Source organism: Chiloscyllium plagiosum, unplaced genomic scaffold (genome assembly GCF_037043375.1).
Source record: "Chiloscyllium plagiosum isolate Xiang-an unplaced genomic scaffold, Cpla_swu_hap1 HiC_scaffold_32, whole genome shotgun sequence".
NCBI lineage: Eukaryota > Metazoa > Chordata > Chondrichthyes > Orectolobiformes > Hemiscylliidae > Chiloscyllium > Chiloscyllium plagiosum.
Window position 1 is genome coordinate 8,466,478 of NW_028270170.1, and position 27,995 is coordinate 8,494,472.

A 27,995-nucleotide genomic window follows, 5' to 3' on the forward strand; every position below is an offset into this window, starting at 1 on the left:
TGCATTCTCCACATCCTTTCTTGCAAAAAAAGTTATGGTCTCCCCCTTCGAAAAAAAAACGTCTAGGAGCAATCGGCGCACACTTTTGTAAATCACTAAATAAGGCAACCACCTGATGAAGGAGCAGCGCTCCGAAAGCTAGTACTTCCAATTAAACCTGTTGGACTAGAACCTGGTGTTGTGTGATTTTTAACTTAATAAGGCAATATCGTGTTACCCATGTCCATTCCTTTCAAAACTTTATTCAATATGTTTTTTTTTGCTTTAGAAAATAAATGGATATTGTCAATATTTTAACGGAATAGCTGCATACCATTCTCCAGTCTACAATCGAAAGATTATTTTTAAACACTGGAAGATGTTTATAATTAAAGTAAATAGGCTTCTAGAATGGTTTAATAGGTTTATCAAAACATAAAATAAAATTTATGAAACATTATTAATTCTCAACTCATTCCCTTTTGTTGTGTCATAGCAAGTCGTTACCAGGACAGAGATATATTTAATTGCTAAGGTCCGTGTTTCATTCAGTTTTAACAGTTTTTCTCTCCTTCTCAATATCACACATGCCACGTTAAGAAAATGCTAGATCGTACAGTAGACTCCAGTTAATTGATTAAATAAAGAGGGAAAATCACAATTTGTATTAAGCAGCAAACCCAGTTTGTTTGTTACCTTAACTCTTTAGCAGTGATTATTTGATTATCGTTGTCAGTGTTTAAAAAAAAACCACATCTTTAATGAAGAAAATGGCGGAGCGTGTAGAATCAGGAACAAAATAATTAAAACAATTGACTATATACAGCCTTGGCGTCATTCTAACCAATGTAGCTGAGAACTTGCAGCAATAGTTTCCAATCCAGTTACTCTCAATTGCATTTCGTATGTTTTTCACACAAAGTCAAACCATTCACATAAAATAGCTTATCCGTCTCTGAACCGACCTCTTGTCAATCTAACCATAGCTGTTGAAGATATTCTAGAAGGTCGACTTGGGAATGTAGCAATACCTAGGAACGCCACTATGAATAGCTTTTCCGAAGGTAGTTGGATGATGGTTAAAAGTGTCCCTGAGATTGGAAAGATTACGCCTAACCCTTATCCTCAGGGATACTGATTCCCATTAGGTGCAGTGATGAAGAGGTAAGATGATCAATTTCTCTGGCCTGAATAAGGGATCCAGCTTTTCGTCGTGTTAACTGAGATCAGAAACTGATGACCTCGCAAATCTTGACCGTAGACGTTGTTTTATTTCCCTACAATGATGTTGGAACACAAAATGAGTGAACCACAACACTAGTTTGTAGTGTGAACTGAATATGTTTCCCTAAAATTACAAACTGTTCCTTAGGCCACGTCAAGTCCTATGAAGGACCTTTTTTTTTAAAGAAAGGATTCCCTACATAATGATGAACAACAGATCTCGGACCTCGTGTTGTTTTGTCTGATACACAAAGACACATGCGCGATTAGAGAGAAAAAACTTCCTCCTAATATTCAGGGGATCTTCCAAAACGTGTCTCTCCTGGACCGAGTCAACTTTAATTGACTACACCACTATCCAATTTGAACTGAGATCACTTCCTCACAAAACCATTGGGAAGTGGAGGGGAGAGGGTTACTTGTGGCGTAGTGCTAGTGTCCTTAACTTCTGAGTCAGGAGACTTGGGTTCTTAAGACCCGCCTGTTCCAGAGGTGTGTAATAACCTCGATGAACAGGCTGATTAGAGAATACCTGCCACAATACCATAAATATTGTGTTCCCCTGTTAACAACGGCCATGAATGAGGCTGGTGTTAAGGCAATTTTTTTTTAAATGTACAGGGTTTTACAAAAACAAAATCCAGGCCTGATTTCTCAGTAAACACAGTGGCGACCCAACAGTATCCTACGGCCCAATAATCCTTCATTAAAAATAGATCGACTATACTCGACATTTGCAATTAGAGGAAATGAACAGCGACGTCTAAGACTGGAGGTGCATGTGTGTGTGTGTATGTGTGCGTTATATCCGTTTACATTTACAAATCTGTTTGGGAATACAAATGTTTCTGACAATAACCATATTGCTAAACAGAATATATATATATATATTACATTTAATAAACGGCGCAGGAGCCAGTGTGATGGTGGCTGCGCCGTGTTTAATATACAGGCGAGTCTCTTCTCCTTTGTTGGCTGAACATTCAGTTTGGGTCCGGCTTTCAGCAGGAAGCCGGGGCCGCCGAGCCGTTAACAGTCACTTTGCGGCCTCTACCGACAGATGGAGGCATCTGGTGACAGTTTGTGTTGCCGTTCACCACCGAGGCAGCTGCGGCTGGATACTGCGGGTTGGGAGATACTGCCGGTGTGCCGGGGCTCGGCAGCGACGATGATGTGGAGGCCACGGCGGCTGGGCTGCCTTTGTCGCTCACTGAGTCACTCTCCGAGTGTATGCTGGTGTTAGCGAAGTCCTCGTTCGGGTGACTGAGTTTTAACCGTTTGCAGGCAGGCTGGACCTTGTATTTTAGAGGCAAAGGACCATTCTGTAAATGAATCACAAAAACAGAGATGCTAAAGCCCAGGCAATTTGTTGTCAATCACACATTAGAAATGGCATGGAATACAATGTACAGATTTGACTGTCGTCCTCTGAACTAGTCTTTCTCGAGATGGCAAGCTTTTGGAACTTTCATCTCTATCACTTATGTTCCCCACTAATTCAAAAGTGATTTACAAATATTAAAGGGGACTTAGTTACAATTGTTTGGATGCCTCATTATTTTGCGCTTGTTTCTCTCAAATAGAAAAACCCTCGATACTTAAAAAACAGCGTGCCAACTTCTCCCCGATTCTTTGCAACATGCTTGTGCCTTCTCTACGGACCTTGGGATTTGGCAGAGTTTTCCTAAAAAGTTAACGTTCATATCATCTTAAGAAGACCAATTCTCACACCAGTCTCTCATTACTTCTTAATTTCCACAACCTTCTGTACCCAAATAGCAAAGCATGAAGCCAAGTACAGTCAGAGCATAAAATGTGTGTAATAAAATACATCAGTTTTCAAATAGTGTGCCACTATTATGAATGGATAGGGCAAGCTTCTTGAGAAATCTTAATGAAGGGACAAGGAAGTGCAAAGGATCATCACATCTGTGCACATTTATCTGTATGGCACATATATTCCTGTGTATGTTTGACTTTCCAGCATTGGGGGTTGTGTTTGAAATTATTTGGATACTTTATTATTTTCTGCTCTGGTTAAACTCAGCAAAGCAACAGATCTGATAGTAACTGAAGGCTGCAAAAGAAAGGGCAAAAGAAAGGGCAAAATAGATACATGTGAATTTATCTATTTCAATGTAATGAGCTAAGTGGGGAAAGATTGCACAGGATTCAGCTAGATGATTAATTATCATGTTAATGTCTTGTTAAACGTTTGCATTAAAGGACAGTACACCTAAGGACTATATATCGCGAATTTAAGCACCTGTGAATCTTTCCAAAATCTGCAAGATTAGCATTTAACATCCGTAAAGGATTTGTAAGTTGCCCTCTTGTAGAGACAGTCTATAAAATTGGACAGCGTCTGTTCGGGATATTTTTTTCAAGTGTAAAGGGCAAGGTCAGGTAACATATGCACCTGCACCTTTTGAATTAGCTCAGCACGAGATACCTGGCTCCTCATAGTGCAGCCAATGAAGTGAACAGACTGATGTGGATTATCACATTAATCACGATTAAGCTACCCGTTTTGTTTGGACTAAGCAAATGAAAGCAGGTTAACTGTTAAAAGCACGTCTTGCAACTCCAGCTATGATCGTCTGGGTTAGAATATCCTGTATCTGGATTCTAAACCTGGCCACGGGCCCAAACCTCCTGCTGACAAAAACAACTCATATCCTATCAATAAGCGCTATACTCTAAGGACTTGCCATATCCTCTTGTTCATGCCTGACTGAACAACTGAAACCCGGTTGGTTGTTTCTCTGATCACCTGAGGGTTACCTGGAACACGCGCCACTGAGAGCGCACAGAACCTGGCATTCATTGCTAAGAGCTTAAAGGGATTTATCTGTTTAGGAGTGAACAGCCATATTCAAGTTTTGCCAAAATGTGCATTGGCAATAATTTCCTTTTTGGCACACACCGGAGTTAGATTCTATTTTGTCAACTGTTTAGAAGAATGAGAGGTGATATAGTTGAAACAGACAGGATTCAATCCAGCCAAATGTGAGGTGATGCATTTAGGCAAGTCTAATTCTAGAGCGAATTATACAATGAATAGAAGAGCCTTGGGCAAAGTTGATGGGCAGAGAGATCTGGGAGTGCAGGTACATTGTACCCTGAAGGTTGCTGCACAGGTGGATAGAGTGTTAAAATTGTACAAGACATTGGTTCAGCCGCATTTAGAATACTGTGTACAATTCTGGTCGCCACATTACCAAAAGGATGTGGCTTTGGAGAGGGTGCAGAGAAGGTTTACAAGGATATTGCCTGGTATGGAAGGTGCTAGCTATGAAGAGAGGTTGAGTAGATTAGATTTATTTTCACTAGAAAAAAGAAGATGGGGGGGACTTGATTGAGATTTACAAAACCATGAAGGGTATAGACAGGGTGGATAGAGACAAGCTTTTTCCCAGGGTGAAGGATTAAATAATGAGCGGTCATGCTTTCAAGGTGAGAGGTGGAAAGTTTAAGGGGGATACACACGGCAAATACTTCACACAGAGGGTGGTGGGCGTTTGGAACGCGTTGCCAGCAGAGGTGGTAGAGGCAGGCACGGTAGATTCATTTAAGATGCGTTTGGACTGATGCATGAGTAAGTAGGGAGCAGAGGGATACAAATTCTTAGGAATTGGGCGACAGGTTTAGACAGTACATTTGGATCGGCTCAGGCTTGGAGGGCCGAAGGGCATGTCCTGGGCTATAAATTTTCTTTGTTCTCTTTGATTCTTAAGGGGCTTAACAGGTTAATGCTATGGGGATGTTCCCCCTCATGGGAGTCCAGCACCAGAGGCATAGTCTCAGAATAAAGGGGCGCAGTTTAAGACTAAGATGAGGAGGAATTTCTTCTCTCAGTGAGTTGAAGATTTTCGGAACTCCCTGCCACAGTGATCTGTTGGTGTGTGTGTGTGGCGGGGGGGGGGAGGTGCTTGGAATTTAACGCTGACCCAGATTGTTGATCAGTTGCGAGTCAAACGTTGCGGGAAAATGGATGTAGGGAATGTGGATCAGCCATGATCTTATTGAAGGGCAAAGAAGGCTCGAAGAGCCGAACGACCTATTCCTGTTCCCACTTCTTATTGTCTTATGGTCTGTTCTCCTTACTGCCTAGCTTCAGCATGGATACCACTGCCATATACGGTACACACGTACGTACAAACCAAGCTATTTGTTACAAAAATTATCTGAATTTAGCATTGCCTGGCCCCATAACGAAAAGCTCAATTACCCGTCTCCATGTATAAATATACGCTATATCCATAAGTGTGTAGTAGTCTTTGAGGGGTTCATCTTCATACATAACGTCAATCTAGAATCAAAACAGACAGATCTCAGACAAGGTTTTCAGACAAGGAAATAGGTTTTAGTTTGATTTAATTTTTTTTCAGAAAGCTACACACTTACTCGGAAATTGCTGGGAATATCCATTTTATTCCTTAGAAATTTTCCCAAATGCATCACCGTCATTGCAGCGGGACACCGCAGATACCGTACACTGTTAGCCTACAGAGAGGAAGCAGACACAGGTGATGGTGACTGTCTGGATAAGAGAATGCAATCAGATATTGAGGTGCGGTTTTTAACCTGATAGTTGTCCACTGAAACCAACATCTGTCATCATTGTCTTGACACGTCGTTTTCCAGTTTATAAGGGCACGATATTTGTGGATCTCAGAAGTTCGACACACCCGGTACGGGTCGAGCGAGAGAACACATTATTCAAATCATAAAATCACGATGGACATTGATAGGGTGAACAATCAAGGTTTTTTCCCCAAGGTCGGGAAGTCCAAAAACTAGAAGGCATAGGTTTAAGGTGAGAGGGGAAAGATTTAAAAGGTGCCTAAGGGGGAATTTATTTTCACGCAGAGGGTGGTGCGTGTATGGAATGAGCTTCCACAGGAAGTGGTGGAGGCTGGTATAACTGCAACATTTGAAAGGCATCTGGATGGGTATATGATTAGAAGGGCTTAGAGGGATGTGGGTCAAATGCTGGTAAATGAGACTAGATTAATTTAGGATACCTGGTCGGCATGGATAAGTTGGATCGAATGGTCTGTTTCCGTGCTGTACATCTGTATGACTCTATGACTCTAACCACTAAAACAAAACCAATAAACGCAGATGCTGGAGATATGAAATATTGGACTCGAAACGTTAACTCTGTTTCTCTTTCTCCACAGGCCTGTTGAATTTTTCCAGCACTTTCTATTGTTATTATTGTTGAACAACTTTGGTCAGCTTTGATAAAGCTGTAACAGGGGTATAACGGGCTATCATTATGAATAGACTTGGGAGTGTCTGTGTTGGACTGGGGTCGACGAAATTAAAAATCACACACCAGGTTATAGGCCAACAGGTTTATTTGGAAGCACTAGCTTTCGAAGCGCCGCTTTTTCATCAGGTGATCACAACTGTTGGACCATAACCTGGTGTTGTGCGATTTTTAATATTATGAACAGAGATATTCATCATTCTGCAGCAACTTGCTCAACCGAACGAGCTCACTGCAACAGCTGTCAAAGGTCAATGATATCAAAGCGTCACTTAGCCCACCCGTAGTTATGCACTGTGAACTACTGAACGCGAATTAAAGCAAGTTCTTCCCATTATGGGAGAATTCAGCCTGAGGGCAACTGTATACACAAGATTAGATTCCCTACAGTATGGAAACAGGCCCTTCGAGCCAACAAGTCCACACTGGCCCTCCGAGGAGTAACCCACCCAGACCCATTCCCCTGACTAATGCACCAAACACTATGACCAGCATGACCAACCCGCACTTAAACCCGCGCAGACACGGGGAGAACGTACAAACTCCACACAGACAGTCGCTTGAGGCGGGAATCGAACCGGTTATGTTTGAAGGGAAAGATCCCAGAACAAATTAAACCCAATTTGCATGATTGCATGATCAACAAATAAGCAAGAGCACACTTTAAAGTCTCTCCAAGCCCCGTCTTCACTGTTGCTGAAACCATTACCCACGGTCAAAGACTGTAATTAGCAAACCTGCACTTCGCTTCGATTCAGATAGCAACAGTAATTTAAGATTGTAACTTTCTTACAGTACAATTTAACTGCACTTATAAAAGCCTGCACAAACTCAGTGGGCCAAAAGGCCCCCTTCTGTACTGTAACCACTCGAGTTTTTTTTTCCACAAAAGAACATGGTGGTTAATGTTTAGCTTTGGGATATGACCACTGCCTTGCACAGGCACGGCCACGTAATGTTAATAATTAGAACTGTATGGATCCATCCAATCGGTAAATTTGTACAGTCAATTGTACTTCCGTATAGGGGGAAGGAATAGATAAGATAGAAGCAGGGAGATTGTTTCCACTAAAGGGAGATTGTTTCCACTAACGGGAGATTGTTTCCACCATCGGGTGAAACTAGAACTAGGGGTCACAGTCTCACTATAAGGGGAGCAGATTTAGCAGTGAGTTTAGGAGCAAGTTCTTCACCCAAAGGGTTGTGAATGTGTGAAATTCCCTGTCCAGTACAGCAGTTCAGGCTGGCTCGTTGAATGTTTTTACGACAAAGATAGATAGAATTTTGAACAGTAAAGGAATTGGGGGTTATGGCGAACGGCGGGTAAGTGGAGCTGAGTCCATGAAAAGATCAGCCCTGGTCTTATTGAATATCGGAGCGGGTTCAAGGAGCCAGATGGCCCACTCTTACTCCTACTTGTACATGTAGAGGATATCCAGAACTTCGCTGCCCAGTTATGATCAGGAAGCTCCAAAGATTGGAAGAGGGTGTAAGATGCATCAACTTCAAATGCGACAGGACCTTTAGTTGAACAGAGCGAGTAAATATTGGATTGGAGGCTAATAAATTCCTGATGAAGGGCTTTTGCCCGAAACGTCGATTTTACTGCTCCTCGGATGCTGCCTGAACTGCTGTGCTTTTCCAGCACCACTAATCCAGAATCTGGTTTCCAGCATCTGCAGTCATTGTTTTTACCTTGGAGGCTAATAATCGATTTAACTACAGCTACACCGATGACTACAAGAATTTTGCGACTCCAACCCATAAAATGACCCCCAAAAAGACTCTTGTTTTTTTTTGCAAAAATTCGTTAGCATATTAGCAGCCTCTTAATCTACATGTAGCCAATAGTTTCATTAATGAAGCTGTGCTCTGTCCTGAAGCGGCCTCTTTTGTTTCATGTCTCTCCGAGTGTTCATCATATCTGTTTAAATCATACACTAAACAGTGGGAGGTGGACTCCTAAATAGATCTAACCCAAAACTTCTAATACTGTATACTGTGTCAGCATTTACAGATCAACTGTATTAGGAAAGATTCTTTAAGCATTTTGTTTGCCCTACAGTCATGGAGTCATAGAGATATAGAGCACAGAAACAGACCCTTTGGTCAAACTCGACTATGCCGACCAGATATCCTAAACTAATATAGCTCCATTTGCCAGCATTTGGCCCACATCCCTCTAAACCCTTCCTATTCATATACCCATTTAGGCGCCTTTTAAATGTTGTAGCAATACCAGCCTCCATCATTTCCTCTGGCAGATTAGGGTCTCTCGCGGGATGTTGCTGGCTGGCCAGCATTTACTGGCCGTCCCTAATTTCCCTTAATTTCTTAAAAGCAACTACAAATCAATGATATGAAACATTTAAATGAATGGGGTGGGGAAATACCGAAGCTATAACGAACAATGGTGACTAATTGGCTAGCGCTTTCAAAGCGTCGACGCGGCTTCGATGGGCCGAACGGCTCTGTCCACGCTGTAAGATGCTATAATGTTGATCCTGGCTTTCTGACCTAATACTTGAAACCTCAGCTACTGCAGTAGTTTTCTACTCTAACACGCTGCCAACGGGAATTGAGTTTACCGAATATTTTAGACTCTCCGGAAGTATTCTGTTTATTGAATCGACTGGTACTCTGAAGAAAACTGAACGGTGAAAAGGAGATTTGCTACATTCAGTTCAGACGAATAAATCTGAATAAATAAAAATATAAACGTTGACTCTCTGCTAATATCAGTGATCAACCCTGTAGACTACCGGAGAATTTGCTGAAAACAATTTAATTCATCTAGAGTCGTAGCTCTCTGTCTCCACAGATACTGCCTGATTTCCAGTACGTTTTGTTTTCACAATTTAACTTTACAATTTAAACAGTAAATTACCTTATCTGTATCTTCAGTCTGCGGGACCTCTTTCTTTTCTGATCTGGAACAATATAAATTGAAAAGGTTCGATTAAACGTGTTTTTAACAAAACAATTACTAGATTTTCAGAAATGCTCCATTGTCTGTAAAACCCTTTGAGCTGTTGAAAAGCACACAATAAACACAATTTTTATTTAATTAATTGCAAGGTCGAATAGTCATTAACTTTCATTCCGATGTTTAATTCTTTATTGACTGAACGTGAGAGCTCGATAACTTCCTCATGATTTAAGATGTGGAAATGCCGGTGTTGGACTGGGGTAGATAAAGTTAAAAATCACACAACACCAGGTTATAGTCCAACAGGTCCAGGTATTGTGTAATTTTTAACATGGTTTACAGAGTCACATATTGTTCAATTACAATGACTGTCTCCTAAAATAGTAACTGATATGTTCTTACAACTCTATAGAATTTGGCTCGTCATAAACAATGCAGAATAGACGGAATTTGCGTGAATTTGGATAGAAACCGAATTACTTTTGCTCGTACTATTTAATCTCTAATACCCTGCTTTCAATAAGCTTTCTGATAAATTAAGTTGAAAGTCATAAAATGGAAAACACTCAGCGGGAAACTGTGTCCTTGGGCAGTTTAGCGGTGAACAAATAAATAGAACATGGTGTCACTAAATATACAATTTGTACAGGAATATACTGACCAACATGGATGAACATGCAAGTCCGACAGTTTTACCAAACTCAGTAATTCCCTACACTTAAAATTAGTGAAATAATGTACATGTAAAGTGGCTTTGCATTGATGTTAAGATGGTCGTATGGTTACTAAATATTTTACTATTAATCTACATCAAATGGAGGATCAGTTAGTAACAGTTGGGTTTTTGAACATGCATGGACTGGTGTTAAGGTAAAAGGGCCACAGATGGAACAAGGATAGAGGAGTTCTCCCCGATAAACTCCAATATTAATCCCTCACCAAATGTTACGGACACGACAAGAACGACTGGTCATTGTCTCGTTGCTGATTGTAGGGTCTTGTTGAATGCAAATTCATGCCGTTCTGGACATGGTAACTAACAGTGATTACCCCCTTATAGTGACAGAAGTTCTTATACAAACGGTACACCTAATGCGAGGTGATGCAGTTTCAATTATATTGCATTAGCAAAATGTCATAATTGCACGGTAGACCAATTATTATCTGAAAGAGACTTGTAGTTCCCGCCAATGCAACATAATGGAAGACAGCTGCTCACAGACGCCTGCCTTTCTATTTTAGACAAGGAAAATCGCCAAGCTGGTTGATACTAATGGATTTCAGGGTATCTGATGACCTAGGCAGATTTTTTTATATATATAAACGGAATGGGTATCTTTCATTTTATGTCTCACAACATTAGCATGCGTTATTTTCATTCCAGAATTTGTATTTGTACTCGATCGTATATAGAAGTGTGCACTATGTCCAATGCTCTAGCAGTCCTTACTTACTTGTTAAAAGGCGTCAGTGACACGTTAATTCAAATAGATAAATGCGCTTTTATTTCTGTAAATTACAGTGAAATGCAATTGATATCAATACTCCTGTCAATCTCCAAGATAGTACTTGAGAGCGGTTCAAATTAATCGTTGTGTTGCCAAAGACCATTCAACTTACTTGTTGCCCTCGTAAAACTCTAAAGACAAACTAATGATTTCGTCATCTGTAATAATTCTCTTCTCCTCTTCTGTGACTTCCCCGCGATCTTCGTTTGAACCATTTGTGACTGTTTAGGGAGAGAGGAAAAGTAGATGCATTCAATTATATCCCTGAATTGATAGTTTGAAGATGGAGAACCCAGAACACTTCAATTAGTTGATCCCGAGTTTATGGAATGTCAAGTCTATAGATACTGGAGATCGAATGACCAGAGGATACGTTCTCGGTTTCCCCGTGATTGTAATTCCTGCTCTACACAATAGCCATTTAGAATTCGCCTGTTTATTGAACCCTTTGTAGCCACGCTGGTCCATTCGGTTTCTGGAAAGTAACCTAGACTTTTTAAAAAAATCTATTATGTTGACTGCACAGCCCTTGGGACAAAATAAATGTACTGTTTGGAGGCAGATTGAATAGAAAATGACTTCATGTAAGCGCATTAATTAATATCGGAGTCTCATAGAACCGTGTAAATGTAGAGTAAGCCTCTAGTGTTTCTGAATTGTAAGTAGATGATTTCTGATGTGTGATTCTGACATTAGGATGAAGTTGATCATGTAGCATTGAGTTAAGGGAGGCATAGTTTGTTGGTGAAATAGGAAGGCTTTGATCCCAAGATAGTCACAAATTTACAAGCGACCTTAATCTCCTATTTTCACATTAACACTTACCATCTGCGGAGGGATGGGCTGCATAGAAGTCTCTCCGCCTCTTCATCTCATCTGCAAGAGAAATAAAAGCAGCATAATGCGTTCTGATCCAAAATGTGTGTAAATGCTCTATTTTAATGTTTAGAAAATAAGGCAAAATGTGAAGAATAGTTGCCTACCTTTAAAAAGCCCCGGAACTAATTTATAAACTATGTCTTGTAACGTTTTATCGGCCCTGGAACAGAGGGGAGGACAATGGTTGAAAGTACACGGACGGCAGACTCAAGTTGCGCCAAACATTTAACCGTCTCTAACAAATATGAAGATGCGCATGTCAGAAAAGGCCCCGATAATCCAGTTAATCGCGTACGTGGTTTGAGAGAGATTACATTGTTACCAAACGAGGAATGAGTACTACCTTATGAGGATGAACATGCAAACAACAGCTCATACATACACTATGTGAGTCCGGTTCCCTTAAGTGCCGTTTATGTTATTATTCCAAGTCAAGCTATGACTTTCCGCACTTTGTTGCCAGTTCTTAAAGGGGAAAAGTCCAGCTATACTAATGGGCACAGAGAGAGGGACATAACTCGGCAGGCTTCAAATGTTAGACGTTTTCCTGGAGCTAAGTGGAGAAGTGGTGTTGGTGAAGTTTGGCTAATACACATCCAATTCTTTGGAAAGTAAAAAGCCTCATAAGACTGATATTCACAACCATAAGTTACAGAAGAGGTGACAACAGAACTCACCTGATGCTAAGGAGGGGTCTAGTTTTGTGAACCTGTACGTCACATATCGGACAATATTTGTTGGTCTCCAAGTAGCGAACGATACAAGTTTTACAAACTGCCGGGGTTTAAAAAAGGGGAAAAAAAGTTAATTATTAGATATACACTTTGACAATAGCAAGTAGACGAACATAACTTCAAACGTTTCCAATCAGTTTGCACAAATGTCAAAGAACCGGGTTTACAACATCTCGGTGTTAAATATCATTTCTGAATAATTGCAATCTAAAGCCCTGATATTAAGTTTACAAATATCTGGGCAATAGAAATACATTTGAGATGCATTAATGCTGTTTGTTTTGGCTTGGATTGGATTGGAAAGCGGTTCTACCTCAACGTCCAGATTGACAGTCTATTCAATTGCTTCGGCTGACTTAATATGAATGGTTGTGATAGCACCAGGGATGGATCTCTCTCAGGATGGTACTTCAGGATGTGGGTGATGGATTAACTGGGACAGTTACAGTCACAACTTAAGCTGTTCCTTGCATTTCACTTCTGGATGCCTCATCTTCCCTGGTTTGCCCTCAAGCACTGGAGGATCTTACAGAGTTCCCATGAACAGTTTGAAGTCTGTAGAAACAAACCTCTGCAGAGACAGGCAGATCTAACTCAAACAATGTGTCAATTGGAGTGATTTGGAGATGCCAATGTTAGACTGGGGTGTACAAAGTTAAAAATCACACAACACCAGGTTATAGTCCAACAGGTTTAATTGGAAGCACTAGCTTTCAGAGTGCTGCTCCTTCAACAGGTGGCATTTGGAGTGATATTTCACAGCACCTTGGTGCATGCGACCACTTACAGTGACAGATATGTTGACTTCATATTGGGACCATTTCTGGTTTCTTTAAAAAGTCTTTAAGCATATAGCAACAAGTAGCGGCTGTTGAATCCTCCACCTCACACCCAGACAGTGAGATTAGTATCCCACCTGCTCAACAACCTATCCAGTCTACTTATCCCACACTAACTGTTGCCACCTTTACTGGACAAAACTCCTGTCAATTCCAGCTTTGAAGTTTCCAACTGATCCATAGCTTTTTGTGGAGACAACTCCTAACTCCAATTCCTATCAAGTCTTTTAGTACTCAAAATATAAGCGCTTTCAAATGGGAAGGTCGCTGTATCAAATGGCCCTTAGCTTTCCTTTTATTGGCTTACACTGAGTAATCTATTTCCAGGGATTTATGGATGCCATTAAGTTCCAGTTTTTCTAGGCCTACTCTTCAGACAAACACAGACAGCTGTTGCTGAGGCTGGTATCTAACTGCAGGTATAAATTTTGATAGGCCTGTTTACATTAGAATATTACAATGAAACAGCAATACTCCCCCAAACCATCAGTAAAATCAATCTCTGCAACATTTCTACAAAACTAAATGATTGCGTAGTGAATGACTGCATTCACGATAACCCCACGGGAAGTGCTGCAACTCTGCATGGTTCACAGAGGCACTAGTACATTCTAGCTTTCACATTCATGGATAAACTCTTCCAATTTTGCTGTCACAGTTTAAGCATCACCTCAATCATTCAACCAGTTATTGCTTCACAACATACTACAGTTTCTGTTAACCTTCCATGTAATGATGGTACAAAATGCCAACTTTTCACAAGTTAATCCCAGATTAATTTGTTCATGAAGTCAATTGTTTTTAAGAATGTTCATCACAGTCATTATAAACGTCTTGCTCGGCCAAACTTAAAAGCATATCAACATGAACCATCTGTGATTCAGAAATAGACATTGCAGGTATCAGAATACAAATGATTAGCAAATTGGTTAAGGGAATTTTGATATACTCTTGCCAGAGGATCTGCTGCATAGTTTGTCATAGTTTGTGCCATCTCATTCTAGCTCCTCTGGAACAGTTCTGTGACATCAATCATCCAACTATGTCTCAGTCAACCCCTCTTTCTGCTGCCATCCTCTTTGTTCTCCCAGAGGGTTTCCTGTAGCTTTTCAGCTTTGATCAAATGGTTGAAATACTGACATTCTTTTCTCTGGACATCACTGTTTGGAGTGTATCTTGCTTTTGCAATTTCAAGTGGAATTCTTAGCATACATTTTAACATCCATGTTTCAAAGGTCCCTATTTTCTTCTACTGACCTTTATTTATTGCCTATGTTTCTGTGCCATACAGAACATTTGATAAAATGCAGCATCCTGAAGTTTTTTCCCCTTGTAATAAGTTTTGAATTTTTTTTTTGTTAACACATCCTTCATTTTGACAAATTTATTTCTTCTAGCCCTATCTGACTTCGGCATCCTGTCTGCCACCAATTGTCCTGAATAAACAAACTTGTCTACTAGTTTCAATGCAACAGCATCGCCTTCCATTTTCTCCATAATTTATTTCCCTTACATATTTCTTCTGACTGCCATTTTCTTTTTTTTCATGGTTACATTCAATCCAAATAGCAAACTTACAGATTTTGCTTGATCAAAGATATTTTGTTGGGTCCAAATACTGGAACTCCTTTCTTAATACCATTTTGGGCTACTGACATCAAATAGACTGCAATGACTCAAGAAGGCAGCTCACCGCCATCTCCACAAGGGCAATTAGGGACGGGCAAGACATGCTGGCCAGCCAGCAACACCACATTCCACAAATGAATAAAAACAAAGGACTTTTCTGACTCAGCAAGTAATGTTCTTGCAGTGTTTGTTATGATCTGGCCTTCAATTCTTCCCTTGAAGAGCACCTAATTCATTAAATATTTGTTTTGTGTACAGACTGAATAAGATTGGTTAGAGTACACAGCCTCATTGTACAGTTCTTTTCACTTAAATGATGTCAACATCTAGTCTGATGCTGACATATATACAAAATAATTTGTAATGTTTATAATCCATGGAAAAAATTAAGTTTTATTTTCGAGCAAAAACTCCTCCAACTTAATGAGCAAATTGAAAAGTCAAGAGAGTTGAGACAAAGATTACATCTCTATGTTTTCTTCCTGGTTAGATATAATTTTCAATCAGTGTTACATGAAGTTTTTTGTTTTGAAACAATTTCAGGATAATAATGTGCTTTGTTTGGATAAATATAAATTTTATTGAATGATAGTTAATTGTAAATGTGCATTTATAGAGTATTATAAGAGGAAAAGGAAGAAAGATATTAGTTTTCACATATGTAGCCCCATGTAAAATCTTTTTGATGTCCTGAAGAGCTTCATATACAGTTTTAGTGATGGATGCAAATAAAAATAACTAAATGCTGATTAATTGCAAACAGAAAAATGCACAGATGATATTGTGAGACCTTTATTCGTTTAAAGGGTTCAGATAATCTATGTACTGGACAGAATACAAATGGAAGTGTTATCAGGGATATAACCTCATCATGCTTTCATTTTTTTAACGTATTTAATGGATAACTTCTTTGAGTTATTACAAACTTGCAATTTACTTTAGGGTCAAGATTTTTTTTACACAGAATTGAGGCTATAGATGTCTGCACTTTTTTTGAGAAAAGTTAATCTGAATGACAAAGGCAATTGGAAGAGACTCAAAATCAGTATTTGTAATTGTTTTATGTAGAAAATACTGCATTTGTACCATTGTTTATAAAGCTACGATTCAAGCAAGGGACTGAGTGGTTTATTAATGAATAGCTGGAGTTTCTTACTCCCTGGTAATTGTAATCAAATTAATTGTGTTGAGAATAATACATGATTGCAACATACATGTATTGTCTAGAACGGTTTTGAAGCATTAATGCAATCACAGATGCTTACATCTCATAGAGTCATTGTGCCATACAGCACAGAAACAAACCCTTCAGTCCAACTCATCCACACCAATCAGATAACCCAAATTAATCTAGGCCCACTTGCCAGCTTTTTGTCTATATCCCTCTAAACCCTTCCTATTTATGAACCTACCCAAAAGACTTTATCATTTTTTGTGAATAACATCACAAGGATGGATACAAAATAACAAACATTCAAAATCCTGCACTTTCAAAATGGTCAATGCTTTCAATTAAGTAATTCTTTTCTGAACTGCATTGTACAAAGACTTTAGCAACAATAATATTGTTTTATGTTCCCTTTCTGATCTATGTTGTATGTCTTAACATTGTTAGTTAAATGTGTCAATAACTAATTCCAATTGATTGCTCAAATATTTATTTATAATAATAAATATTTGAGCAATTCATTACAAATAGGGTTGAAATGAAATAAAATAATTTAGCAAATAAGCAATGTGTTCAATTTCTTTGCAACAGAATGAACTGAAATTATAAGGGTGAAACCTTACGATCAGAAAGGATTATCGTAATTATTACATGTAACATGTAAGTTATATGTAATTTTCCTATAATAATTAAGAGAATAATTTATGTTTCAAAAATAGTAATTGTCTGGAGTATATTTATACAAGCAGCTAAAATAAGTTATAATCCCAGTAGTATTGTAACCGTCATGCTGAAATCATTTTTAATAAATTTGTTTGATTAAAAAGCTATAATGAAATTGCAGTAAATTACCCATGATTGAAAACAACATTTTACTAATTATTTTGTGTCTTGCCTAATTCATACATTAGCTACGTGGGAACATGCAGATAGTGAAAAGCTCCTAGTTACCTTGTTGGGTAGGGGCTTTAACATAATGAAGAGATTACTATGACCTCAGCAACAAGCTGAACAAAAGCTCCAGCTGTTCAGAGACGTCACATGAACCGTCAGATTGGGTTACAGCCTTCGTCCCGCCGAGGTGCGTGTTATAATACAATCAAAGGTACTCGTGCGATTCATGAACGCTGGAGCGAGTTTGAGAGGACCAAAAGTTAAAGTTAAAAGCGTGCTAAACGGGTATCGTGGTAGTCTAACACCTGATTTCACTTGCGACTCTGGTAGAGTTAGCTTTACCTCGTGATGAGGTGAATTGCACTAACACAATACTCTCTGGGTTCCATCTGGGGTTAGCATTGATGAGGGTTAAGCTTCGCCACAAACAAAGACACATATTGATCATCACGGGGGAGGCAGGTGAAGTGAAAGCGCCTCGTGTGACAGGAAATGGCCTTTAGTGAAACTGGGCTATTCAGGGTTGGGTACCTTTAACAAGTGAAAACCAAAAAGATAAGTAAAAACGGACATTGTTTACATATTTACAATGAAACCAAACCCGATCATTACCAATAAAATTCACATAGCTGATGAAATATATGGCAGCAAAACTATTGCAACCAAGTGTCAGATACTTCTCCCCTAATGTTCATAATTCATCTCACCTGTAGGCTGCTGAAAGGCAGTGATGGGCAAGCGTTAGGATTAAGCATTAAGAGCTTACATTAAGCATGATTAAAATAAACTCACATGAGTGTAGACATTCAATGATGGTTGTGGCGTCTATGAAATATCCCCCGCACAGCGCACACATCAGGTGAGGGTTGAGTTCTGTGATTTTGATCCGAGTGGTTCTGTGCATTTTAGCTGCAATAGACTCTGCAATGTTAACAGAAGATTATTCATGGTTAAGGGTGTTGCAGGTCCTGTACAAGCTTGCTGAGGTGTTCCAAACAGCATCATTTAAAAAAAGAAGTAAGGCACATGCTATAAGGCACCTTATAGCAACAATTTAACTTTATTAGTCATTTTTCCATTATCACAGTGTCCGAATTTCCAACGTTTTTGAACAGAGTACCAGGGCATATTTAGGAAACATAATTAAGAACGACTTTAAATTATATGCCATGAATTACATAAAGAACCCGGGATTGCACTGAGGAGGAGAAACCCCAGGGAAGGCCCAAGAATAAGTGGAAGTCCCAAAACAGTGGGAGTGTCAACGCTAGAAATACATAACCCGTGTTTTATGCATTGTCACAGTGACTCATCTCTAATTAATTAAACATACTGGACCTTAAAACTGCCAGAAGAGACAATAACGTCCACACTGGTGCTGCAACTTTTATACAAAGACTATTTGAATCATTTAGTAATGAGCTGGGAACCCCGCATTATTACAAATGCTAATAGCTGGAAGCTTGGATAATGTGATGTGAGGCACCCCACTGCTAATCTAATCAGAAAACGTAACAGTAAGTAGAAATGACAAAAAAATCGCGAGAAGAAGCTACGGTGGAGGAAGGGCGTTACTGTGCTAACCTACTCATTTTTAACCATTGGGCTTGGCAGGAGATTGGCAAAGTTATTTGTGAAAAGTTAAAGCTTTCAGTATTACAGCAGTGACATGAGGAGGGTATCTTGATACACTAACATTGAAGAGCAGCTTGTTATTTTCCAACATAAAATGTTCGAATATATTCAATTGTCTAGAAACCTGGGACGGGGCGGAAGAATTACTCTTGTCATTCTGTTCAGTGGAAGTGCAAGCAAATCCATTCAGAACCTACTGACACAATTCCTACGTCTAATGAACAGTATTAGTCCTTCCCCAATACGATTTAATGTGCAGCTGATCACTGGGCAAACATTTCGATTTTGGAAAATGTCGCGATTATGAAGGATCGTGTTGAGTAACTAACATTTCGCAAACACGTATTGACATTTGTTGGTTGATTTTCCTAAAGACTTGAGAGAGAAAATTGGTTTCTTCAAGGTTTGCGACTCCCTAATTAAGCATGTGAGAGCAGAAGCATGTGTACTTCGGAAATATGACTTCACATTGGATACATGAGGTCTTAATCTTAAATCAAATGAGAGATACATTTTTCTGCGTTATTCGCTTACCACATAGTATTGTGTACGCCAGCTTTACCTTAAATGCCTCCTTATATGTAGACGCGGTTACTAAGCAACTGTCTTAAAGGGTGGAAATAAACAGCTATGTGTGTAGCCAATCCTATACTTAACGCACGTTTCTCAAATACTTCATCGCACAAATAGGAGCACTGGCTAACTTTGAAAAGTTGAGCGTGCTGGGAGAAAATAAAACAATATTAGTCCGAAGCCTTATAATCAACTGTGTACATGGCCTAATAGTGTACCTTCTAACCATCCCTCAAAAAAAGGAAAACAATGATTATATGACAGATGAATAGTGCAGGAGGGACCCTCACATGTGACGCCTATCCTTAATACATGAACTGACGGTATGTTTTGGGGATGGGAGTGAAGTTGGAGGTTGGGTGATTTTCAATATAAATTAAGAAAACAACTATGGACATGACTTGGGCATTCATTCAAATATTTAGCATGTGACTTGCGCGTCCAGTCCAAACGCACATCTATCACCGATGGCTGTTAATCCAAATTACTTCAATATACATAGCACCAGAGAGTAGCGTCAGCGTTGGTCACCGTGGTAAAACCTAGTCTGATGCAATCATCAACGGGGAAACAGGGGCTCTACTCGCGTCTACTACATCTTCCCCGTGGCCCTGTTTTCAGACCCGGGTGAAAGCCACAGATGGTACATACAGCTAAGAGGACACCATCAGCTCCCCTTTTTGGAAACTCCTGCTCAACGATTGACATCGATTATCGCAAAGATCGATCGCCATCAGAAATATCGAGCGCTCACTGCAACTGAGGTCCTGATACAAACTCGCCATTGAATTACTGAGACGTGAAAGGAAGAGGCGACGTTACATTTTTTGGAGTCTAAACTTTTTTCCCTTATTCAAAAATAATTTCCCTTATTCAACTACGCATAGTTTAAATGGTCAATTTTGAAACTTTATGGGGAGGGAAAATGGGGAGGAAAAAAAAGCCTGAAATTCACAGTCGGTCCATAACAGGTTATAAATATTCATTAATCTAGTTTATAGTTGAATTAGAGTGTTCGTCATATATCACATGCAGACAGTATATGAGTGCGAAGCCATTTAGAGAATGGAAAGAGTGAGGCCCTGAGAGTTATAGCTTTTTGAAAGCAAGTGAGGGATGTACCACATTCTGTGCTCACTTAATTTGTAATGAACCATTACAGGGATCTGTGCCAGTGAATCATTTCTGAAAGAAATCTGGTACATGCTGCGTGGAACATATCGACGAAGCACACAAACGCATCTTAAAAAAAACACAACTGGAGACGGTGTAAGACGACATCTCTGCCAATCCATTCCATCCCGGTAGGTTTTCAATCGAGCAAGGTTAACTTTCCGGGTTTGCAGAACCCAGCGGCCTTTACCGGGAGCGACACTGTGCCAGAGGTCATTACCCACATCATACTCAAGACAAGTCTAGATTTGGAGGGTACGCACGTCCTTTTGAGGTGGGAAAGGAACCCAATTCCGACAGCGAGGGTGGACATTTCGATAAGAAGGGAAGGCTCAACTGTGGTGTAAATAGACACGGGTTGCTACATTCAATCCCACTGCGCCCCCATTTTCTGGTTACCTGTCCGTAAATCGCAAGGCACCGAAGCGTACGGCCCCTCGCTAAACAAACGGTACACTGTCAACGCCATACTCTTTGGCGTATTCTCGGGAATATTCCCAATCCCTTTGTACGCCCGGTTTGTTGCCGCTTCTGCAAAGCAGGCACGCGTCCTATCAGCAGAGTGCTGACACCGAATATTTAACCTACAATCTCTCGACCCCTCTCAGTTTTCACTCACTGTTTTTACTGGGAAACCATTCTCTCGCTCTCTCGTCCTTCTCCCTCTCTCCATCTCCCCCCATCCACCAACACAGACAAACACACAGGCACACACACGTTTTCATAGGCATTGATCCGTACAAAATCAGATAAATGGTCCGATGAACAGTTAACACGCAATTCATTCTGTAGAGTATTGCCTGCATTGGGGCACATACGCGGTCGCTTAAATCGATGCTGGAGAAAGTTAATATCCCTTTGAAAATGCAGCATCACACCCCCGCGGCCGGCGAGTGACACTGCCTCGCGAAACAAAAAGTATATGAAAAAAAATGAAGATAAACAAGCGCTCAGCCAGTAGACTTTCCAATTTAAAAACAACCACAGACACATTACATCGGCTTGTACGTGTTATGACGTGGATAGCGGCTATAGTATCCACTACTGGTTACTATAGCGACCGTCTTTACACTTCGTAAGATCCCTCCCCTCCCCCTCCGCAAAAAAAGATGAAAACAAACCCATCTTACGAGAAGTGAAGAAACCCACCCAGCTGTACCTGATATTCAAATTAGTTCTTTCGGAAATCGAAACAAAGTGGACTCACAATGCAAATTAGTTGAAAGGATCACCAGCTTCCTAATACCCGTGGTTATCTGTGTGTGTTTGAGTATGTGTCTGTGTGTATTGTCTATATGTGTTTGAGTATGTGTGTGTCTGCGTTTAGCTGTATGTGTCTGTGTGTACAATATTGTCTATATGTGTTTGAATATGTGAGTGTCTGTGTTTAGCTGCATATGTCTGTGTGTATTGTCTATATGTGTTTGAGTATGTGTGAGTGGCTGTGTTTAGGTGCATGTGTCTGTGTGTATTGTCTATTTGTGTTTGAGTATGTGTGAGTGGCTGTGTTTAGGTGCATGTGTCTGTGTGTATTGTCTATTTGTGTTTGAGTATGTGTGAGTGGCTGTGTTTAGGTGCATGTGTCTGTGTGTATTGTCTATTTGTGTTTGAGTATGTGTGAGTGACTGTGTTTAGGTGCATGTGTCTGTGCCCGGGTGTTATCTGCATGTGTTTGAGTGTTTGTGAGTGTCTGTTTAGCTAGAAGAAAGTGAGGACTGCAGATGCTGGAGATCAGAGTCGACAGTGTGGTGCTGGAAAAGCACTGCAGATCAGGCAGCATCAGAGGAGCAGGAGAGTTGACGTTTCGGGCACAAGCCCTTCATCCCTTCTTGATGAAGGACTTATGCCCGAAACGTCGATTCTCCTGCTTCTCGGATGCTGCCTGACCTGATATGTTTTTTCCAGCACCACTGCATGTTTGTGTGTTGTCTATATTTGTTTAAGTGTACTTGAGTGTCTGTGTTTAGCTGCATTGCCTGTGTGAATTGTCTATCTATGTTTGTGTGTGTTTTTAGTGAGCGTTTGACTGAGTGCGTTAAAGAGAATTTGAATACATACGTATTTGGGTATGACAGTATGTGCCTGTTGAACGTGTGTGTTTGAACGTGTACATTTTCGTGAGTGCGTGTGAATATACACATTTGAGTATGTATTTGACTGTGTGTATGGGTACGTGTATGTGCATGTATATATCAGACTGTGTTTAAATTTGTGCGTGTATTTTGAATGCGGGTAGTTGAGTGAGTATGTGTGAATTTGCGTGTGTTTACTTCAGTGAGTGTATGGGTTTGCGCATGTACTTGAGAGTGTGTACATCAGTGAATGTGTGCACTTGAGTCAGCCGTGTATATGGGTGTATCGGTGTATGTGTGTGTGTGAATTTGAGTGTTTACTTGAGTGAGTGAGTGTGCTTGTATGTATATGATCTGCAGATGACGCTCTTGGTCGACCACGTGACAGGATTACGTTGAAATATCTTTTATTGCAACTGAAGGCTGACAGACAGTTCAACACACCCACCAACTGACTGGGCCGCTGCATTGATCGGTACCACGACAGGAGAGTCGGGCGAGGTGCATCCTGCTTTTTACCTGTATTCTGGGCGCTGGTTAAATCAATTTTGTGATTGGGTGAAGGAAACAGTGCTTGTATCAAGTCCCATTAACACTCCATTTCTCTGGGAAATTATTGTAACAACCAGCATTGCATTTCTGATTGGGGATGGGGAAAGCGAGGATGACATGTCGACCTGGAAGTCATCTCCCAAACCGCACCCCCCCCCCCCCCCCAAATGTTAGTTGCAATAAAGTATGACCCAGAAGTTAGAATAAACAGCTGGTGACGGAGACCAGAAATAAACAAATCCAATCTTATTTGTTGATAAATCCCGCCGAATGGAAGTAATTGACAAGCATTGCACGTTTATTTTAAAGGCACTCGTTTATCTGATGAAGTTACTAAACAGAAAAACTCTCCTGGGATTACAGACACAGAGTCTTAGCGGATGCAAATTACATTACACGTGACCCTCCCTTAATCATGGTTCTCCCCACCGTCACACTCTGTCTCCACCTTTCAAAAAAAAAGGACCTCACTAATTATTCGCTACTCGGTCTTTGGCCAGCAGTGGGACACTCAAAGGTTGGAGGTCACAGCGCTTCACCGGAGTGTTCCTGTCGGAGTCAAAACATTACTTAACTCTCGCGGTGGATCAGATTTATTGCCTATGCTATCCCGCAACTACAAACAACAAGGAGCCAGCTTGCTTTTCCTGATCATTAGGTCTTAGATTATCACAGCGAAAAAAAACTCACGTCTACTAAATAGCTTGAAAACAAATTGTACAGGTAAACTGAATACGGCTGCATCTTTAAAACTACCTGAGATTCTTTGCCTCAAGGTGTGCTCACAGCAACTACAACTTTATTAAAAGCCAAACTTTGAGAATCTCTCTCTAAGGCGTCCGTTCAGTTCTGGGTAAACTGGTTTAAATCCAGCCCGTCTCAGAGCATAAACGAGTTGGCCTTTCTCTCCACGGTAACTCCACTTAAATCTGCACATTAAAAATGCAACAATTTGTCAAGGTTAATACAAGCGCAGAAGCAACAATGCCGGCCTCTATCTGATGCTTCCTATGTAAAGGTTTTGTTCCCTAAATTAATGCTTGATTGTCTGAGTTTCTAATTTTTAAATGTAGATGGCACTGGTGGTTGTTGTAGCAACGAGCTGTTGTGGGAGTGTGCAATGTGTGCATCCCTTATCGATAAGGCCACACAGAAACAAAGCCTGTCAGCTCCTGAAACCCAGCATCTAAATTTCCCCAAGTAAACCGTGTAGGCCTTATGATGAAGGCGATCCTGGTCGTGAAATAGATTGGGACTTTTAAACAATCTGTCTTGTTACAAATGATTTATTACATAACCCGTCTTAAATAAATTCAACTCGGGCCAATACTACAAATGCTAGTTGAAAGTGTTAACTATGGGGTTCTAAAATCGGTCCCTCAGGATCTAAAGCTATTCGGGCTATCTCCAATGTTTCCAGCGCAGTTAGGGGATCCCCCTACGTTTCATTCCTCGTCCCCTATGACCCGTGAACTTGCTTTTCAGAGCAAGGGCAGGCCATCGTTTTGAATTGCAGCAGGCTTGGTGGGATGGTGGGAGTCGCAATAAATTAAAGCTGCGGTTCCTCAGTCCGGTTGTCACTTCCAAACCCACTTCCAAAACTCCCAGCTAATTGTTTGTTCATATCTTATTGTGATTGTATCTGTCCATAAACAAGTTCATTATGTCTTTGAAGAAAGCAGAAATCATGGGAATAAAACCGACTCTATCACTATGTGTAATACAGTACGACAAGGGGTCAACTGATTATAACTCTTGGAATTTTGAAAGGGGATGTTTTAAGGCCCGAACGATGCAAAGTCCTATCTAATCCAACGGCCAACTTACAAAATAATTTGTGTTGCCAAATGTACGGGTTGCCAAATGTGTCAGAAAGTTGCTTTGGACTGGTCGACGTGCGATTTCATTTCGACAGCAAAATGTAATCTAGCTCGCATTCCATTTCACAAAACCAGCAGCTCTTGTCACCGCCTACGGACTCACGACAGGCAGGTTTTGTTGGAAGGACACTGGCGAGGGGAAAGCCAGGGAGAGACTCTTTAAAAAGCAAATTTTGTAAGTAGCCAGGTCGAAGTTCACAGAACAGGTCTACAATGTAATAAAGCGAACTTTTGAAGAAGGGTCACTGGACACAACTCTATTTCCTCTCTCCACTGAAGCTGCCAGACCTGCTGAGTTTCTCCAGCAATTTCGGTTTTTGTTCATTTGACAGCACATTAGCAATGTGCGTGTTGCTTACAGTTACTGAGACCAAGAGGCACAAATTATGAAATGTCATCCCGGTGACGGTTGGGGAATAGGGAATTCTATTGATCAGGAATCCGTTACCTACACATGACACTTTTAACCAATAACTCTCCGAGATGCAGGATGGCTGCATCTCAAATCGGCTACCATTCCCGTATTTTCATTCACCGTAAATAAAACGGGTTACTTTCGGTCAGACCCCTGAGCAAGGCAAGATTTCAGTCAACGGTATCGATCCCACACTCGCCATCGGCCGTTTCAATAACCCGATAATCCCAATGTTTGATGTGACAACAAGGAAGCAGCTCCCCGGTCGAATTGACCCACAGAATCTATCGGTCAATTAACAGCAGACTGGCGACCAGAGCAGCAGCGACGGGAACCCGGATATAGTAGACACCACACACACGTGATTTTTGTCAAGATTTTTTGCTTTTTTTAAAAAAAGACCTAAGAAGACATGGCTTTCCGTAATGGGAGACACCGGGACGAGCTAGGTCGTGAAAATGTAGACCAGTCGGTAACTTCCTCCAAAACGCGTACACATCATTAACTCGTTCCTCACGCATAATATCAGTTCACATCATCATGGGTAGGCGCGTGTGGAAAATACCAGCAACTTTTGCCTTACACTGATCGACAGAGGAATGCCGTCAGGGGTTTCTAAACACATGGACGAGTTCGGTCTGAGTTATGTTTCTCCTTGGGTTAATAAACAATTATCCTAACTTGGACCGAGTCGACCTCTCTCTCGGCCTCACCTTAAATCGTCAAGGAGCGATTCCTGTATTGGGTGCCCTGGGGTAGGGGGGCGAGGGTTGAGAGGGGACTGGGTGACCACCTTTGGAAGTATTGAAAAAGGCGCATGTTTTTAGTAACAAGGTATCAACACTTCAACCCATTGACTCCATCTCTAACCCGTGCAGCTCTCTCTCTCTCTCGCTCTTTCTGGAAAAATACATTTCAAAAAAATAAAACGTCTGCTCAGACACACCAAATCCCCAACCCAGCCCCACCTCCCCCTCCGAGACAATATTCACCGTTTCTGATCGTCACTTCACTCCCAACTCCCAGCCTTTAATTATAATTATCCGCTGTTGTTACACACAGACTGAAGAAGAACTGTCATTGCCGAAACTAGGTATCTTGTTCAAAATATTTTTAAAAAAATACAAACGCCGAGGAAACTCCAAAATGACCTGTACTACCACCGGTGACCATTACAAAGAGTGGCATTAACTTCACAAACTGTAAACTACAAGCAGATTAAAATTCAATTTCACACCGTCTCCCAGATTAATTACCGTCTTGTACAATTATAATAATTCAATTCTATCTACACATTTTCACACTAACTCCAGCATTAAGCTTTAAAAGTCCAAACCCTTTGAACAGGGTGCAAACCTCGGGTGTTTAAAACATTTAGATCGTGGGGAAGAAAATAAAAGCCATCAGTCCAAAACACACAACACGCATTATATTTTTTTCAAAAAAAAAGCGCGATTCAGTTTAGTTTCGTTCTAACGTCCTTGAAACCACGACACAAGGCTCCTTGTTCTGCTCTGATTTGTGCTAAACAGGAGCCCTCCTGAGTCCTTCACATCACAAATAAAAATAAGGGATAAATGAGACTAGTGTCTCCCCACACTCCCTTTCCCCCTTGACCCGGCTATCTCTATGAAAGCTGCGAGAGACTGACTTCACTGCAGCTGCGGTGGCGGCTCCAAATTGTTAAGCGGGGGCCAGAGCCCTCTCGACTCATGAGTATTCCAGAAAAGAGAAGCTGGGCGAAATAAGTTCGTAAAACGCCCGGGCTCGGTCAGATCGACACGGGATCCTGACGGAGACCATCCGCACACTGTGCACTTTCCGATTCTATAAAATCATCCCGCTGACACCCGGGGAGTAGACTGAAATCAGGGCCAATGTTGGGGTGGTGACTGCCTTCTGACCGCACGAGGTTGGCGGAGACGGGCGCACCGTCTTTTCGAAAGCTCTCCCCGGCGTTTCGAGAGCGAACCAGAGTTCAGAGGCAGCAAGGACTAGAAGCTGGAACTCTGAGTTTTCCAGCGGTACCGGGAGACTGAGGCTCGCCTCGATGCAAGCAACGATTTCGAACTTAATTCGGCGTTGAAAGAGTGGGGAAAGTGGCCCAGCGTCAGTATGAAAAAGGCAGAGAGAGAGAGAGAGAGGCAGCAGACATGCACTCTGTGTGTGTGTGTGTGTGAGAGAGAGAGAGAGACAGAGAGACTCAACTCCAATTCTGCAACAATTGAGAGCTCCGAGTACTCTCTCAGGAACCCGGGCAGCAGGCGAAGGGAACACCCAAGCTCAGGACCAGAACCCCGTGCCCCAATGAGCACCGGATCAACGGAGACAGTCTAGCAGCAACAATGAAAAGTAGCAGTTCAGTAGAAATGAATTCAAGGCAAGCCGCCATCTTGAAATAGAAACAGCAATAAGGATGTCAACCGAGCTCGCAGTACTAATTTCGTTCAACTGTCGACAGCTGCCGGAGCCCCAGCCCAGTCCCCCAGGCCGGTCGCAAAGTAGAATATTTTTTAAAGCGGTCCCTACCTGGTCTTCGGGCCCCCGCCGTCTCGGGTGCGAGTAATCGAGCGAAGAAACAGTGTTTGGTTGGAGCTGTTACTACAGGCTCCTCACACAAAATGGCTTTTTTTT

The 27,995-nt window shown here is 41.1% G+C and overlaps 1 protein-coding gene and 1 long non-coding RNA gene across 4 annotated transcripts; one reads left to right on the forward strand and one right to left on the reverse strand.

Annotated features, from left to right (window-relative positions):
* Nucleotides 1–222: 222 nt before the first annotated feature.
* On the reverse strand, nt 223–27,995 carry LOC122539775 (polycomb complex protein BMI-1-like). 3 transcript variants are annotated; one of them, XM_043674829.2, is made up of 10 exons: nt 27,891–27,995; nt 17,854–17,982; nt 12,475–12,571; nt 11,902–11,957; nt 11,744–11,794; nt 11,031–11,139; nt 9,369–9,411; nt 5,611–5,709; nt 5,435–5,515; nt 223–2,525 (listed from the first exon to the last, which is right to left on the reverse strand). In XM_043674829.2, the coding sequence occupies exons 2-10, from the start codon at nt 17,963–17,965 to the stop codon at nt 2,205–2,207; spliced, it is 969 nt and encodes a 322-aa protein (XP_043530764.1). In that variant the 5' UTR covers nt 17,966–17,982; nt 27,891–27,995; the 3' UTR covers nt 223–2,204. The 3 variants fall into 3 exon arrangements, with proteins under 3 accessions (XP_043530764.1, XP_043530761.2, XP_043530760.2); XM_043674826.2 differs by lacking the exon at nt 27,891–27,995 and adding an exon at nt 21,261–21,391; XM_043674825.2 differs by lacking the exon at nt 27,891–27,995 and adding an exon at nt 21,243–21,357.
* On the forward strand, nt 18,440–24,764 carry LOC122539777 (uncharacterized). The gene is made up of 3 exons (XR_006309182.2): nt 18,440–18,578; nt 20,432–20,573; nt 22,875–24,764. It is a non-coding gene; the product is annotated as an uncharacterized LOC122539777 (long non-coding RNA).